This window comes from Lonchura striata, chromosome 11, assembly GCF_050655825.1.
Source record: "Lonchura striata isolate lonStrDom1 chromosome 11, ASM5065582v1, whole genome shotgun sequence".
NCBI classification, from domain to species: domain Eukaryota; kingdom Metazoa; phylum Chordata; class Aves; order Passeriformes; family Estrildidae; genus Lonchura; species Lonchura striata.
In genome coordinates, this window is record NC_140713.1 from 14,690,772 (window position 1) to 14,708,552 (window position 17,781).

General features: G+C 37.6%; 1 protein-coding gene across 12 annotated transcripts in view; it reads left to right on the plus strand.

Moving 5' to 3' along the window:
- Positions 1–17,781, plus strand: part of FTO (FTO alpha-ketoglutarate dependent dioxygenase) — a 226,295-nt gene that overhangs the window by 56,591 nt on the left and 151,923 nt on the right. For 11 of the 12 annotated variants that reach the window (XR_014957894.1, XR_014957895.1, XR_014957896.1 and 8 more), the window contains 3 exons: positions 2,568–2,647; positions 2,979–3,122; positions 8,983–9,102. Coding sequence is in view for 9 of the 12 variants with exons in the window: in XM_021555037.3 (XP_021410712.3) it covers positions 2,568–2,647; positions 2,979–3,122; positions 8,983–9,102 (344 nt within the window). In the remaining 3 variants the exon portion in view is untranslated. Of the gene's footprint in view, positions 1–2,567; positions 2,648–2,978; positions 3,123–8,982; positions 9,103–10,599; positions 17,780–17,781 lie in introns of those variants that run through there. The other variant, XM_085589602.1, reaches the window with a different exon arrangement.

Below are 17,781 nucleotides of genomic sequence, written 5' to 3' on the forward strand. Positions count from 1 at the left end.
AAATTGGAATTTTTTTCCCTAATCTTTGAGTTAGACATGACCAGATTTGCAAGCAGATTTACAATTTTCACTAATTTTCCTACCATGACTTCAAAACATACTCTAGCAAAAATACATTCTGGACTCTTTCAAAGGCAGACTTACTTTTCTGCAGCTGTTTCCCATAGATCAAGCTCTTAGCTTGAAGGCTAGGGTTTTAAAACAGCATGAAGATGAACTTTGAATTTTATACCACTCCCTACCCCCAGCAAATTATAGTTTGAGAAGCATCAAAAAATTATTTTCATAACCAACCAGAAGTAGGTTGCACACATTGCAGAGGTTGGCTTGTGGTTAAAGCTAAGTATTTAATGGAAACACTTCCACATGTATAAAGTGACTCATTAAACTATTTCTAGATATTTAATCTGCTTCTATTTTCACAAACTAACTTGAACCCTCTTTGCTCTCTAGCATCTTGAATGTGTTGGAGCTTTTCACCCCCTCCTTTTTTTTTTTTTTTGAGTACACATTTGATCCAAATTGTATATTCCCTACTATTAAGACTTAGAACTCCAGGAATGTATTTGTCATTACCAAACTTTGATCATGAAGTTTGAGAACTCTGACATATTTCTTTTAAATTCACTATTTTTCTCATTTCTAGACTTTTAATTCATTTTTATTTGTGCATGGTTTTCTTGTTTGTTAATGGTAGTTAAGAAAATTAATAGCAAAAGTCTATTCCATTTTACTGTTGTTTGTAGATATTTTTGGTGGTTAGAATATCAAAGATTTTGCCAGTGCTTTAAACACCACTGTACCTTTTATTTGCCTCTTGAAATAGATAAAAGACAACTGTCTAAAAAGGTCATGAGGAACACTTTAGAGAAGATAGAAAAGACTATATAAATCCCTGTTGGTAATTCTGGGAGCCATTTTTTATTGTGGTTTCCGTTTTCCTGGGATATACTTTACCTCCAAGTAATAAGTTTAAGGCTTTTATCCTCCACTTCTTTAAGGATTGGCTAAGAATTTCTTATCTTTATACCTTTTATTTGTTATGTTGCAATAGTTGGCAGTGACATGGGTGTCATACTGTTCCTCTTGAAGTGCTTTGGCTCCTCAGCTCACTGATAGTTCAGTAGTAGAATGAGAATTAAGAGTCTGTGTGTTATTTCAGTGTTTGTACACAGACAAATCCATTAGTCTGTTCTTTTAACAAAGGCTGTGTAAGCACAAGGCTTTCAGCACTGCTGATGGAGCCCAAGTAATTCATCTTTCAGAAGAAACCCAGAGGGGACAGAGCAGGAGCAGGGACTGAGAGCAGGATCAGAGAGAAAAGGGAGGAGCTGGCAGTAGTTTGAGGGAGAGGAGAGGACTGAGATGAGGTTCTGTGCTGGAGGGATGTATTTTGAGAAAACAAGAGGCAGAAAACCCCCAATGTCAGTACAGTGCAGGGAGAGACAGATGTACCATGTGAACTTGCCTCCACAATTAAAAACTGAATATGCAACATCCAGATTCCAAAATATATCTGCTATCTGTAAATAACAGGAAAATCACTGAGGAGTTTTATTGATAGGTGAGTCCCATATGGAGAACAATAGCCTGCATTCTGTACTGAAGACTCTGTTTTGGTGTTGCAGACCTCATGGGTCAGTGCTTAGTCATGTAAAACTGAGGCTGACTCCTTCAGAGTTGTTTTTACTGAACCCCACAAGATCACTGTGGTACTTCCAACATGGGTAACCAGGCAATGAAACAGCTTTGGTTTGGCTCTAAAACCAAAATAGCATTCTGGGTGTAGTGTTCTGTATCTGAATAAAAGCTTTTAATGCCAGATGGACAACAGCCAATTTAACAAAGAGAGATTTTTCTTTCCAGTTAATATATATTTAGGAGAAAAAGAAAGCAAATCTTTCCTGCAATCTTTTATGACCTAAAATGTATTTTTTAATATGCTTCAAATTCTGTTTGCTACATACAGCCACAAAGAATGGGCACAGAAAGGGGTAGTGGAAGTATTTAGGTTTGTTTTCTGACACAATTCTTCTTGAAAGTGATTGTGGTATTTAAATATTGTGATGTCCAGAGATTATGATGTTCTGTGGCCCTTGCAAGACTGGGTTCTGTGCAATTTATCCTCATATGTGTCTATAGGAAATAGTTTTTTCATAAATTCTTTTTTTTTTTGTAGCTTTTTTTTTTTTTTCAGGAACTTTCAGTATTTTTTAATGCTTTTGGGAAAACAGATTGCAACTTCTGAGTAGTCTCTTTAGTCTCCTCAGTAGTCTATACTTAGTCTCCTCAGCTTTGGAGGAACTAATTTGTTTAGTTGACTTTCCCTATGAGAGGTGAGAAAATGCCACTTCTAAACTGTATAGGAGAAAGCTGGTGTAAGTAGAAATATTTCTGACTCTGGGATAGTAAATAGTTATTGTGCTCTGCAAGACATTGGAGCTATGTGACTGAATTCTCTAAGCATTAAAGCAAGAAAAGTAGTGTATTTAATTCATATTCAACCAGATTAACTTTTACTAAGTATAATTTTTCCCTGTACTTAAGGTTCTCTAATCTGTCCCTAGATGATCTCAATATGACCCACCAGCACTGTGTTCTGGCTGGTTTATCACCTCGGTTCAGCTCAACTCACAGGGTGGCAGATGTAAGTACCAAAACCATTTCACTGTTTGGTCCCCTGTAAAGCCAATATCCTGGTGCCATGTATGCAGCACTGTGGTGGCTTATCAGAATTGTGGTTCATGTTATGCTTATGACTCAAACTCTTTTCATTAACTGCTGTTGTTTATTTTTGATTGAGGTACACTTGGTTCTATATTGGTGGTTGGCCTTAACTCCCAGCTAAGCTTATCAGATGTGAATTGTGAATGTGCTGCACCATGCCTCATGGATTGTTGATGAAATGTAGTTGAGAAATACAAATTCGACACATTTTCTGAAGTGACTACATATAAGTTTTTATTGTATCTTTATAGTCTTCAAGAGGAACATTGGAATACATACTTGGACAGTGTGAACTGGCACTCCAGAATTTACAGACTGATTCCGATTCAATGGCTTTGTCTTTGAAATCACTGGAAGCTGCAGTGGTGAAGCAAGCAGAAGAAATACACAATGAGGTGAGGTGATCTACACTGAAAATACTTCATCCAGGTCTGAGCAGTGCATTAACTTCTCATGGAGTTAATAGCAATTAAGTGTGTGCAACTCCTTACAAGGCATTGCTTTGTATGAGTTTGCAATGTGGCTTTTATGACATTTTTACTTGGGTACAGTAATTGGGATTATTGTGGAAGTGTTCATTTTTCCTTCTTAAGATCCCTCTGCTGGTAAAGTGAGAGAAGTTTCACAAAATGCTACACCAGAACTGACAGTGTGGTGCTCACACAGACTACTCTAGCGCTTCTCTAACAGAAAGGAAGAGAAGGGATTAGAGCATTAGAGGGAAAGGAGCAGGTAGGTAGACTTTTTCAGTTATTCCTCCCTGGCTTTTGTTGAACCAGGTTTTTGCATAATGCTATAGGTGGCACAATTGTGAGTGTGGGCTCTGAAGTATGTTCTGAAGAAAATACAGTGGAGATAATTGTGAGGTACATATTTAAGCAGGTCATTTAGTGCTACAAAAGATACAAGTGTATTCATGCACTTTGACAGTATTCCACTGAAGCTGGAAGTGCTTTCTTACTTGGAGCTGTGCAGTATTTTTACTAAGATAAACTAGAAGTTGTACAAAGGTCATTTGCACTCAAACTAGAATTTGTGTAAAATGTTGAATTTTCTGTCTACTGAGGAATACAGTATTGTGTAGTGCTACTAAAACTTTGTTGAACACATTTTTATCTGTATTGTGTTTACCATTGGTAAGATGGAGCATAGTGTTGCCAAAAGATTTGCGCCCTTGACTTTTGCCAAAACAGCTCCTGGGGCAATTTAAAGAAGTCTGATGCATGCAGGGGTTTACAAAACATTAATCAGGCTCAGTCCATAAAACTACACGCATATGTGGTTTGCACAGCAAGGGCCACAGGCGCAGCTGGTATAAATTTGCACGGGTCCTTTAACATCAAAGCCATGTGCTGTTTACATCAGGTGAGAGAGTAGCCCCTGGTGTTTGCAGTCACCTGAATAATTTTGCAATGTGACATACAGGGATGTTTCCTGTTACACATATGGGATATACTGTAACAGCAATCCTTGTTTAACATGTACTTATGGTGGACTTAGTAGACACACTGGATCTATATTTAATTTGAAAAGAGACTATCCATGCACCTATTTTACTATTCTTTTCTTCTTTTTTTCCTTAATTTTTTATCCCAAGGTCAAATCTTCACTTGCTCTTAGAGTGCTACTTAAATTTAATTTATTGCTGCACAAGTAGACATAATTTCTAGAGGCTTATCTCTATGGTAAATGCCTATTTGTTTTTTCAAACATCACTGAGCTGAAAATATAAAGACCTGTAAAGCTAGTGCAACTTCTCTTGCATATAAAAGCTTCCTACCTTCTTGCATGATAAATCTTTGTCTTTCAGGCACTAATACAGGTTTTAGGTTCAAATTTTATCAGACAGATGGAAGAACAAGAGGCTGTTTTGTTTCTTAAAAGAATCAAACTGCTTACTGATGAAAATGAGCCTTTCATTTCACACTCTTAGTTTGTTAAGAGTTTTTAATGTAAAATCAAAATAGCACTAAAATCCAAATCTTGATAGGATTAATGGAGAACTGCCACCCAGTTTCCTGTGTATTTCTGATACACAGCTTTCTGTGCTATTCATAAAGCTCTCTGCAATTTTTTAAATCTTCTTCTAAACCAGAGATCATAAGCTTGATATGAGATAGTGTCTAGAGGTGGTGATATTGTTGTGTTTTATTTTTAAATATTGTCATAACTGAAGTTCTTCAGTTTTAACTCTTATAGGTGCAGCCATTCTTCTTGGTTCTTTATCTTCCTGAAATGCTACGGGTTCATTCTTTTACCCCCTTGCTGCTACCTCCAAAGCAATCATCAGAGAACATTAACCAGAACAGAACCATCACAGTACCAAGCTGAAATCTACTAGTTTAGCAGATTCACAGTCTGTGCTGAAATTAACTGCTCTGCCAAATGAAGCCTGGATGAATTATCTGTGTCTGCTCGAGGGAAAAAGCCTAAGAGCGGGTCTGAAAGAATGAGGAATGGTTCTGTGCCTTCACTTTTGTACTCCTGGGCAGGAAAATTGACTTGCTGTGCTGATAAAGTGTGTTTGAACCGAGGGTCTGAAGCATAGGTGGAGACTTCATTTTTTTCCAGTTTTTTGGTAGGCAGAGAAACCTCTAAAAGAGTATCTGGGGAGTGTCCTTACTTGATGTTAGACTTCCCAGAGTTCATTTTTCAGGGCCCTGTCTTGGATGTCTTGACAGAAATATTCCTATTGAAAAAGTAAGATGCTAACCTGATGAGGATTTTAGCATCTCTGGTGGGCAGCCAGGTGGAAGTTTAATACTTCTTTTAACCTAGCTTTGTTGTCATGGTCTCCCTCACTAAAACAGCCTTCAAAGGAATATCTGAGTAATTGCAAGGTATGTGCAGTGTGTTAGATGTGTGAGTCACTTTGCTCCCAGTGTGTACTTTGTAGTTGTAAGTGAAGATAACCTTAATTAAGGGTGTTCATGTGCAGTTTGTCTGTGTAGCTCATGGCTTTGCAGTCTGCACAGATATTTTAGTGGCAGGAGTGTAGAAGGGTGAACAGATGCAGATACCTGGCATCTGTAGAGTACAGTAGCCTGACAGCTCACACAGTCACAGTCAGATTGTTGTTTGGTCAGGAATAATTTATCCCAAAAGAAATGATCTTGCACAATTCTTTGAATGGGAGCCTCTTGCTCCTCCTGCTACTTTCCTCCTGTTTGGCTTTCCTAAAGATATAGAGCTGCTGAGTACATCCCAAACAGAGCTACAGGCACCTGGGGAAAACCACAAACTAAATACTGCTGGACAGATCATGTAAATGCTCATACATATAAAAATAAATCTGCAGAAAAGATCTTCACCAGATGTTCTTCACATTTCAAAGAAAATTTTTCTTGCTCTGACTAATGTAAAATCTGCTAATAGTTCATGTTGGTGTGAGGTACTTTCAAGGCTTCTGTATTTGCCAGCACCAAACTAATATTCAGATTTCCTCAGTGTAAAAAAAACACCAGAGGAAATCTTCTTAGTGTCATGGGATTGTGTTGAAAATATGACAGGTTTCAAACTAAATACTTAAGTTTGAAAGGGAGGGGTTTGTTCACATCAGGGTGTTTGCTCAGCTGTGATAATCAGATCCTGATTACCATGATTGAAACTAGAGACTGAATTGGTTGCCCTGTTGTGAGGTACAGTCACTTTTGCCTACAGCAAATCTGTTTTTATGGCAGAAGATAAATTGAGCTTGGAGAATGCAGGAGGAAGTAGAAACCTGGGCTAGCTGAGTTGAAGGGATGTGGTGTCAGACATGGGGCATGGGGGAGAAGGGGAGAGGTGCAGGCAGCCAAAGGAAGGTTAGTTTGTTTTAGCACCTTGCAGTGAGCATGGCTGGTGGCTACTAGTATGGCAGAAGAAAATATAGATCACCTACATGTATGGCATTGAATAATCAGTACTTTTAAATAATTGAGTGAGGAGCATTGCCTCACAAAATGTCAAATGCTACTGTTGGCCTTTTACTACCCAGTACTGACAATAACCTAAAATTGGCCTTTAATCATTGCTTAAAGGACAGCTTGAAAATATGTTGAGATTAGACATGAGGCCTGATTCTGAGCTTACTTGCACAGGTGGAAATCATAAGTGAAGATCAATTAAAAGATGATAATTATTCCTGAGACACTTAGCCTATATATTTTTATAGTAAATATGTTTAAGCTGTGTCCTCTTCAGTCATGTAAAATACTTTCTAATGATAACTAAAGTTATTTCTCATGTATAGGAGTTTCCAAATTAAAAATCCTTAGCAAGAGATGTTAACCTGAGAATTTTGTCTTAGAAGATTAATGTTCTCTAACTTCTGTTCCAGTAGGTCTAGAAATGAGCTTTTTGTGTCTCTCCAGTATTTAATGTTGAGGGTTTTTTACTAGTACAGTTTCTCCTTTCCTGTGCATGGAAGGAGACAAGCCAAGAGGAGTGAGTTCCTGAGAGAAAAGTTATTACAGAAGAAAAATCATGTCACTCTTGCCTCATCAAGATAATTTTGTTTCTCAGAATCAACAGTTATCTGTTCAGAGGTCACAGTTCAGAACAGACACTTGTCAAGCAGTTTAGTGACCATCTTGGAGGGTGAAACATTTTCTCCCCAACCCAATTTATTAACCCAGGCTAGAGCTAAAGAGAGATGCTGTGAGATGAATGCAGAGCAGAGTTTGATAGCTGTGTGAGATGGCAGTCCACATCATTAACAGCCTCTTGTTGCAATTAGGTGCACACTGACCTCTGATGAGACCAGCTAATCCTGCAGAAAATCAACTAGCTTGTTTCTCTACTTTGTCTTAGACCTAAAAAACTGACTCTTTTGTGTCAAATTATATGTTTTTTTAATGGGATCAAGATACGTTTAAATTTTGGCCAATATGCCAGACTGCAATTAGAGTGAAATTACATAGATTATTGCAAAAAATCAATATGACCAGGTAAAAATCAGATCGACTGAAATAGATCTATGATAAGTCATATTTTAACATTGATTTTAATAATTTTTTTTCATTGATTAATGGCCTTGTGATTAATTTCATGGAACTTGTTTGCCAGACAGCACATGGTAGAGGCCAAAAAACTCAAAAAGAAGTGAAGAGAAAAAAAAAACAGTTATTAAAATTTATTAAAATTCTAATTGAAGAACTGTATGATTGGCTTTCCCAAAACTGCATATACTATTTTTGTTGTTTGTTTTTTTTTTTTCCTACCAAGCCATAACTGGGTCCTTCATACCTTGTTAATATTATAGAGGAAGCAAAGTTTCCTTCAGCTTTTTTTTTTTTTTTTTTTTTTAAGGATGTAATCAAACTTCTGTGCTAAAAAGTCACTGTCTAGCAGTCAGGACTTTTTAAACACATTTTAAGATCTGTGTCTGCAAACTAATCATGTTATATTTTACTAAAACCTGTGCTTTATTATTCTTTCTATACAGTGAAAATTTAAGTATTTTTTATTGTAATCTTTAATGTAACCAAACCTTTAGTTAATGTTAACTGGACCACTTTCAGATTTCTGTAGCTGTTCAGTTTTCTCTTGCAGGAAAGGGAGTGTTAGGTGACAGCTTTGGGCAGTTTTCTTTATTCTTTCACCTTGGTAGGTTGTCTTTGTTTGCATCTTCAGAGCTGAGCAGGGATAAACAAATCTTCTTTGTGGTACAAATAATGATTAAAGCAGCTTTGAACTCAGTGTGAAACATAACTACCACAACAAAGATAAATATGGAATTCTAAAGACCAGAACTATGGATTACTCTTAAAGAAAAGCAGCATCTTTGCTAACTGGGCTGTCTGGTGAAGGATGAGAGGCTGGGATTCCTTGTGTGCCACCCTCTCATTCCAAATCTACTGGGCTGCATTCTAGCAATGTTATTATTGCAAGCTTTTTTCCATCTTCTATAACTGAAACAATTTGAAACCCACAGTATTGATCACAATAAGCCAGAGTTGGTGCATGTTTGGCTGGAATTTTTAATGTTTGTTGTACATGTACACCATGTGAAAAACAGGAAAAAAAAAGAGTTGAGTTTTGCACGTCTCTGGGTTTGAAGAGAGTAGTTCAGGTCACAAATGGATGTGGAATAGAAATAAACAGCTGGGTGTATTTAGAAATAAACAATAAGGGTGTGTTTAGAAATGACCGACTTTGGTAACTGTCGCCTTCTCTATGGGACTGGTCAGGTAGAGCTGGATTCTTGCATTACCCCATTCCTGCCCCAGATAAGGACTGTGGATGTTTATGGTGCGATATGTTTTTATCTTGCAGGTTGAATTTGAGTGGCTTAGGCAGTTTTGGTTCCAAGGCAAGAGGTATTTGAAGTGTACTGATTGGTGGCTTAAGCCTATGGCTAAATTGGAAGAATTTTGGAGAAAACTGGAGATTATGGTAAGTACTAGTTTTAAAGTCTAAAGCCTCTAGGGCCTAATTTTGAGAGCACTCACAATTATGTTTTTAATTGTACTGCAGTAATGGGTTTTAGACTTTATTCAGAACATATGAGAAGCAGAATTAATGTCAGCCTTTCACTGTCTCCTCTTACTTTTATCCCCCAGTAGCCAGAAAAAATGTGAGCAAAATCAGATCCAAAACCCCAGGATTTTAGTTAGTTCTCGACTTTGTTTGTTTTTAAAGTTTGAAAGCCTCATAAAAGCTTCAAATCAGCCTTTTAGAGCCTCACAAGATGACAGCCATATATTACACCACACAAATACTGTGCATTGTCAACTTTTTTGTACAACACCCTGACAGACACCTCTGCTCATGACGGCAGTGCTGATGTGTCTGAGGAAAGCTGAGAACAAAATTGGTGAGCTGGAAGTACAACTGTCTGTGGTCCACCTGCACACTTAGACCAAAGCCAGAACCTACAAGAGGGGTTTATTTCAAGAATAAATGTAATAATGATTTCTGGGTACTTCAAAGTACATTGTGCATTCCTTGAAAAGGGATCCAGTGCTGAACACTATTCTCCTGTTGCTGCTGCTGTCCATGTAGAGCCTCAGGTGAGAGCTGTGCTGTCAGAGTTTCAGAGCAGTTGCTAGCGATCCTGTTGCTGGTTTTGCACTCAGAAGGGGCTGTGCTGGCAAACCCATTGTCCACCTCTCAATCTATCTGCATCAGAAGCTGCTTCTCGGTCATTTCTGCTGGCCACAGCATACATTAGCCTCAACTTGCCTGTACTGGTTGGAAGAGTTTGTGCTGTAGCTGGGGATGCTGAGTACCGTTTGTGTCAGGGCTGTGTTTGAGGTGCAACAAGAACCCCGAGTCTGACAGTCACAGCTGTGACTCAGCTGCTCGCCGGCAGTGGGAGCTGCCCCAGCAGTGGCTGGTTCAGACTCTGAAAACACGCCTGGAAAAGTGGATATTTCAATTGTGGAATCAGTTGCCACAAGAAATCAGTGAACATTGAATTTTCCTACAAAAGGAGAGAAAATATAACTTACTTATGTGTTTCAGTTATTTTTTCCCCCTCTTTATTGGTGTTCTTACGTGCTCACATTTCTTGAATGACCCTTATAATTTAAAAAAAATCTTTTGGTTTGTTTTTCTTTCAAATGACAACTTACTCTCTTACTAACACAGGCTTAGATGAGGTAGAGACAAGAATGTTTGATATTTTATATCCATTCTGTGTTGAAAACATGGAAAACCAGCAAACTCTGGAACTCTCAAGGGTTAGGTTTTCTGCAATTGGTGTGACATTGCCATGTGTCTCTAATTAGAAACCCGGTGGCGTCAGTGTATCTCCTTTCAACAGGCCTCGGGATGATATTTATCAGCAAACCCAAGCTCGGGCCAAGACAGAAGCTGCTTCTAATTTATATTTTAAGGATTGCTTTAATGTTTTATGACTTATAACATATTAATCACAATTAATTTCAGCTATTGGAGGAGACAGAGGAGAATGTTAATTGGGAATGTCTGTTTCGCCGAGGCTCTGGGCAGACGCGGCGCGGAGGCGGCCGTGGGGGCGCGGCCGCGGCGGGCCGGCAGGGGGCAGCGTTGGGCCGCGGTTCCGCGCGGATCCACCCGCGGGCAGCGGGAGCGATCCCGGCCGCGATTCCGCAGCGCGGGAATCAATCGGGGTTAACACATTCAACAGCAGTTTAACGTCCAAACTCACTCCTTTGCTGCGTGCTTAGCTCGCACAGCTAAGTTAAATCAAAAGGGTATTTTTGAAGGTACCCAGTAGTCTGCAGTCGATGGGTTGTTTGGTTTTTTTTCCCCTCCAAGTTTGTAACTTTAGCTGGATGATTCATAAAAAAATAAAAAGAGAAAGAAATATAAAATGCTTAAAGTAAAACGTCTTAGAATTGTTGGTCTTTGCTGCCTAAAAGGAATGATTTCTTAAAAGGAAATATTTAAGCATGTGTTTTTCCTTTGTGTGTGAGCTGAACAACTGTTGACATAGCTTTTTTATATATGTGTCTAGAGTGATACAAAAGTCAGTCTCAGAGACCTTCTGTGGGTTTTTTTTTTGCTTTTCCCTTTGTTTAATAAAGCAGCTATAAAGAAGAAAGTTTCAAAAATTATCTCTGATTCTGCTAATTGTAATTGCTCTTCTGTCACAGCAGAGTATGATATTGCAAGAAGTTTAGCCCAATGTCTTCAAACCTGTGGGCTTTATGAAATATTTTTTTACATTATAGCAGGCACACAATTTTATCATAATGTTTATTCCTGGCATTTCTTTCCCTGAGGATAGTTTTACTTAGAGCTCACTCTTGTGATGTAAATGTTAAACCTTTCATTTGAATGACATTCTGATAAAACATCACATTTCCCACAATATTACCTCATGAATTTATGAGCCATTAAATCTGAAGCAGTTTAACCAATCTTCCTTTTTTTCTCTCCATCCCCTGAAAATATGAAGGCCATTCATATGTTGGAGGGTTTTTTTTAAAAGTCATCCAAGATTAACACGTTATCACCTGCAAAATCAGGATAAATGCTTGCAGAATTCAAAGGGAGAGTTACCATTTGAAAAAAGACCGTACAGGCTTTGCTTTCTGGGTAAAGAGAAGTCTGAAAAGCTGAAATCTCATGTGATGTGAGCAAGTCTTGCTGTAGCTGTTCTGAGATTCAGTGGAGAGACAATTTGTCTCTCAGGGTCTGATATCATGCAAACCTTGCAATCTGACATTTATTTTAGCTATGAAAATCTGTAACCACCATACCAAATCTGTAAGAACTGCAGAAGTCTGACAGCCTTTTTTTGATTATTTTGTTTTAGGTTGATTCACATGAGAAAAGTAAAATGTAAATCAATGAAATTATTTTTTTTTTTGTGGAATGAAAAGTAAACATATATGGCTACACTTGCATGTTGGATTTTTGAAGGCTTTTAAAAATATATCTAGTGTTCCTTAAAACAAAAAAGACCCGAACAGTGCTATATGGTGTGAACTGTATTTCCTGCTTTGACAGTCCATTTAGCAATGTAGCAATGTATTTATATGGCAGTTGGCCTTAACAACCTTTATTGACTTTAGTGGGAAAGAGCCAAGACTGGCATTATTAAAATGTATCAATTTCATTGCAGTATAAAATCACAATATATAATTATGTTTGGTGGGCTAGGCTCCATTTAATCCCACCTATTTATGCAGGAATTTAGGAAGATGAAAGAAAGCATGGAACTGAAATGTAGAGAAAAGTGTGAGTGACTTGGAGTTGCATTTAACAGCACAACTGCTTCACTACCTACAGTGAAGGCACTACTTAAAGGAATGAAACATAGATCTTGAGGAAGTAATTTCTTAATGGGATAACTGAAACACAAGTAGTTGTTACACCATTTGTTTCATTTTTTGGCGTCTTAAAACAGCTGATGATAATGAAATGCAGCACACCTTTTAATTTGTAGTAGTGCAAAAGCAGAAGTGTGCACACTTGGTGTAAGTGGAATGATGAAAGTGACATTTCATGGAGGCTGGTATATTTCATCTTGATTTTCATCAAAACTTTCTAAAAACTGTCTTTAGTCTCATTATTACTGTTATTCTTAATAACAGGTTTTTTATCAGTTTATACAGCTGACTTGGAAATCAGAGAGCAAGGCTATTTTAATGTAAAATTATTTTTCTTTCCTTTTTGAGGTCTGTTTCATTATTTGTTCCTATTGCTATATATGGAGTATGTCATAGTTTCAGCTATAAGCCACTATTATCAGGGGCTTACAGCCTGACAGTTAGAATTGAGTCTACACTGAAACTTGAGCTACAAAATCTCAGCCCAGAGCCGTTTCTTTTCTCCAAAATTAAAGCAAGGTTTTAAATATGTATTTAAATCAAGAGCATTTCAATTCCCAGATAACCATGAAAAGCTCTAAGAAAAAAAAAAATATGCTTTTACAAGGAATTCTCCTAGCTTTTGTAGACTTTGGCACTTTAAACAACTAACCAATTATTTTTAAAAAAATAGATAATGGGATCACAAACAGGCTGGTTGGTTGTTTAGTTTCTTTCAGAAATTGCATAGCAACTTAACTGACACTTGAATTGGTTTGACCTTGTCAGCCAAAATTCCAGGAACTCTGAGGTATTATTTTAATTTCTCTTCTGGTTTTCCCGTGGTGCTCAGATATTGCAGTGTCACACTTTATTGGAGGGCCATGTGGCGATGGGTGATTGGATTTGCCTAATGAGCTGTGAAATGCAGGAGCAACATGGCAGCTCAAAAACCCAAATTTTACCCATATTTATTGTCTTTTGGGGCTCTCCTTATCTGTTTAGGCCAGAGCCTTCAAATAAATGTATTCTTGGCAGATTATATTTTATGTACACTGGAAGTCAGATGTTTCTGGAAATGTATCTTTTATCTTAAACAACAACAACAAAACTTGATCCTGGAGACTTATTTTCCTTTTTTTTTCCTTTTTTTTTCTTTTTTTTTTTTTTTTCTGGCAATAATTTCTTTGACCCTAATATTTTTAGCTGTCAGAAATGGGAGAAAGGATTTAGCATTGTCTGTAGTAGAATCACAATGAAACTGTAAAAAGAAAAAAAAAAAGTAAAGTTGTATTGCACGTCTTTGAGGAAAAAAATTATTTACAATTCTGAGGGAATTCAGTACTTAAGCTTCCAAAACAACATGTGTGCTGAAAGCACAAAAGACTGTGTTTATGATTCTCTTTGAAGTGTTTCTGCAACAGGATAAGGAAAATTTTAGAAACTGTCTGATAGTGTTCAGGGTAAATACTTAAACCCCTTTAGAGAATTTCACACACAGATACTGTGCAGCAGAAAAAAGGATACTTATGTTTCCTAAAGCTGCTACAGCCTACAGCTTTGTACTTAAAGACAGAGGTGTTGAATAGAATTCTTCTGAGGATACATCCAGTGACAATATCTCCAGGAACATCAGAGCAAACCAGTGGATAGCACTTTCTATTTTTAACCCTTCCGTGAGCTGGTTGAGATCTGAGCTGCGTTGATATGAGCCACTGTAACATTTCTGTTAGAAACTGGAATTGTTCAAAGGGCAGCCTTCCCACTCGACCGCATTCTGGGAAAATCACACTGACAACATTAATGTTGTAATGTGCACTGGCGTGAGCCAGGAGAAGTTTAGGAGCATTCCTGTCCTGTGGGACAGGAGCTGTGTTTCTCATGGCCCAGGTGGAGGACCAGGGTGGGTTGTGTGGCTGTGCCTGTGGCCTGGTCCTGCCTCTGCCTTCCCCTCCAGGTGGATTTGCACCGGAGTCGCAAATTTGACATTTGTGTGTGTTCCTGTGCACACAGCTGGATCTTGGTGAGCTGCAGTTTTGGATAATTAGAATTTTATTGTCTTGTGCTTTATCCTTACTGTAACAGGGCTTCTTTCTGTGATCCTCACTATTTTATACTCTTAGACAATTTTATACTCTTAGACAACACACAATTGTGTGTTCCAAATACCTGCACTTCCATGCAAAATGCAATGGGTTCTGTGCTAGAATTTAAGGCATAAATGGATGTACCACAATCAGCAGAAATCAAATTTGTTCTCCCAAAACCTTAGATGGGTATACACTAGAATAACAAAAGATCTTTGTATTAATAGTGTGTTTATTCAGACTTATTATTTGCTGTGGAAATGATGATGTAGTATTGAGCTATTGTTTTACCAGTCTCTCTATTCTTTGCAACTCTTTCACAAGGACATGGGGCGACAGGATGAGGGGGGATGGTTTTAAACTGATGGAGGACAGTTTAGTTTGGATATTAGGAAGAAATTGTTTACTGTGAGGCTGTCAAGGCCCTGGCACAGGGTGCCCAAAGAAGCTGTGGCTGCCCCATCCCTGTAAGTGTTCAGAGCAAGGCTGGACAAAGCTTGGAGCAACCTGGGATTGTGGAAGGTGTTCCTGGAACTGAATTGTCTTTAGGGTACCTTCTAGCCCAGAAGATTCTATGATATGCTTTAATGCTCTCAGAAATCTATTTCCTAGTAGAAAAACTTAATAAAAGACCGTATTTGAAGACTGGGAATAGTATTTCTTGAAAAGAAATTAATCTGTGTTTTTAGAATTTGTTATATGCTATATGGAAATTGATTAATTATTACCAGTATTTAAAACTATTTCTAGTTCTTATGTATTCAATCCTAGAAGTGATCAGATACAGAGCTTATGGATTTGTATTTATGTATATAAGTTTATGGACATGCTACACAGAAAAAAAAAAGGATTTGGTTTGATGTTAAAACTGTGAATTACAGTGGTTTGGCAGGAATAATTTGTACTGTGATTGTTATAAACTAGGGTAAGTTGTGATTTTGAATGAAAGTGAAAGCAAATGGCAGTATGACTAAAATGTCACCATCTACATTGCTGTATTTTTTTAAATACAGCTAGTGTTGCTAAATGTGGTTTTATTGCTTTTGTATTTTAGTGGCTCTGTAACCACTATAAAATAGAACACAGCTGCGTTACTTTCCAAATGGCTTTGGTAGGCGAGGGAGGTGATGTCTTCTGAAAAGCTGCTGTTCTGCATTGATACCTCTTCTTTCCTATTTGATCATCAGTCCTTCTAATACCTAACAAGATCATGGGCAAATAGTATTTTTGTAATGTGTTCTTTAATAGTTACTTCATCTTTGCTCAGAATTGCAGCTTTCATTTTGTACATAAAGAAATATAACTTGGCTTCAGAAATTGCTATGGAGAGCATTATGCCCTGATGAATTAGGTGCTGATTCTTTTACTGACCCTCTCTTTAACTTGTGTAAGTCACTTAGGTGTGGTTTTCAAAATCAGTCTGGCAATCAAAACTTTGAGATATAACTTTGGTTTTAGATTGCAGACAATTTCTGATCTTAAATTCCTCCTCAATTAAATGAGGCTGTGATTTTTTTTCTGTATCTGACAATTACTTATTAGCTATGTCCTAGGGAGAGAACATCCTGCTGCATTTGAAGGAAACGGACAAATTTCTGGCTCCCATATCATGACTGGAAAGTGTAGATGGGGCCACATAGGAGCTTTTAATTTTTTTTTTTTTTTTTTTTTTTTTTTCAGATGGGAAAATTCTATCTGGTTAAGAAAGAGCTTACTGTGTTTTGGCTGACTCTGACTGTCTCCTGGCAGTTCCCAGGTCTCGTTCTCAGGAGCTTTTGTGTGAATCTTTTTTGCACTTTCTGTTTATCACTACACATGCTTCTGCTTAATGATCTTGAAGCTATAGATGTAACAATGTTTACTATTCTGCAGTAGAAAGATAATTACTGGCTTTTCTCAAATGTTACAAATGAACATCAGATTTTGGCAGTTTTCCTTGGACTGCTAGTCAATCTGAACTCTATATAATTTTCACAACAGAGGCATTAATATAAAGTTTAAATGTAGCAAATCTTTTAAATTATTCCAGTAAAATAATATGGTTGTTTATCACAATATGAGTAGTTTTCAAAGGACTCATTTTGAATTTCTGTAATAGAATAGAATGATGAAGGGGATGGTGAAACAGGCCGGATTGTTGCTGGGGGACAGGAATGGCAGCAGTGGAGCTGTGCTGGAGATGAATCCAGCTCTGTGCTTAGCATGCAATGATCCACAAAGTGCACTGTTAATAGCTGGGAACAGTGCATCAGTTCATGTTGTCTAGCTGCCTAGGGATCAATATCATTGTGTAATAAACTGAAGTGATTATTTTTATGTGTCTGTATATATATGTATGCATATACACACTGCTAATAATTACATTTTAGCTCCATCTTCAAGCTGTGTCCTACATGCTAATGGATTAGAGCTTCACCAGCCAGCTAGAAGGTCAATTGTTTTGTTATGTTGTGGTGAGACTCAGCTTGGATAACTGAATTATAAGACTTTTTTACATGGCAGAGCAAGTTAACTCATTGTGATCCTTTTGGTTTCCTTCTGTCCAATGTCATGCTTCCATTTCATGAAACAAGTTTTTGTGCTGAAATCATTTGCAGTAGTAGCACCACAGAATTCACTCTTTTGCTCAGAAGTAATGATTGGTTCTGTTGCTGATGGGTGATAGAAATTATTTCAAGATTAGTCTGTACAAACCAGTTGATGCTGATGCTGTGTAGTACCACACAGAGGTTGTACTCGTCAGGCTTCCATGAGGTGATAGAAAATCTGAAAATCAGCAGAGCCTTAGATTTCTTCATGTCTTGTCTTATGGGAAAGAGGAAAGAGCACAATGGTATTGCACGTCCAGTGGTAATACATCTATCCCCAGGAAGCAGGGCTGAGGCAAGATGAAATTAGTTCTGAATTGCATTTATGTAGAAGCTCAAAGCAAAGACCAATACAAATCCTGACTAGGTCCTAGTCCAAAATATTATGATGCTTTTGAAAGGATTAAAAATAAACAGAATTAAGATTATTAATATTTCTCACTTTTAAAAGTCTTTTCCTGTAGGTGTTTTCTTCATTAATGCAGCCTTACAGGGAATGGCATTGTCTCTAAGATGAAGGACAGCAGAAAAAGCAGAGATTGCCATGCAGGTACACTGCTACAGACAAGTCTCTTCAAACCATTTTTCCATTACTGATCATTTGTTGGTTTCCATGTCAGACTTACTTGATACACATATTTATATATTATTTATACA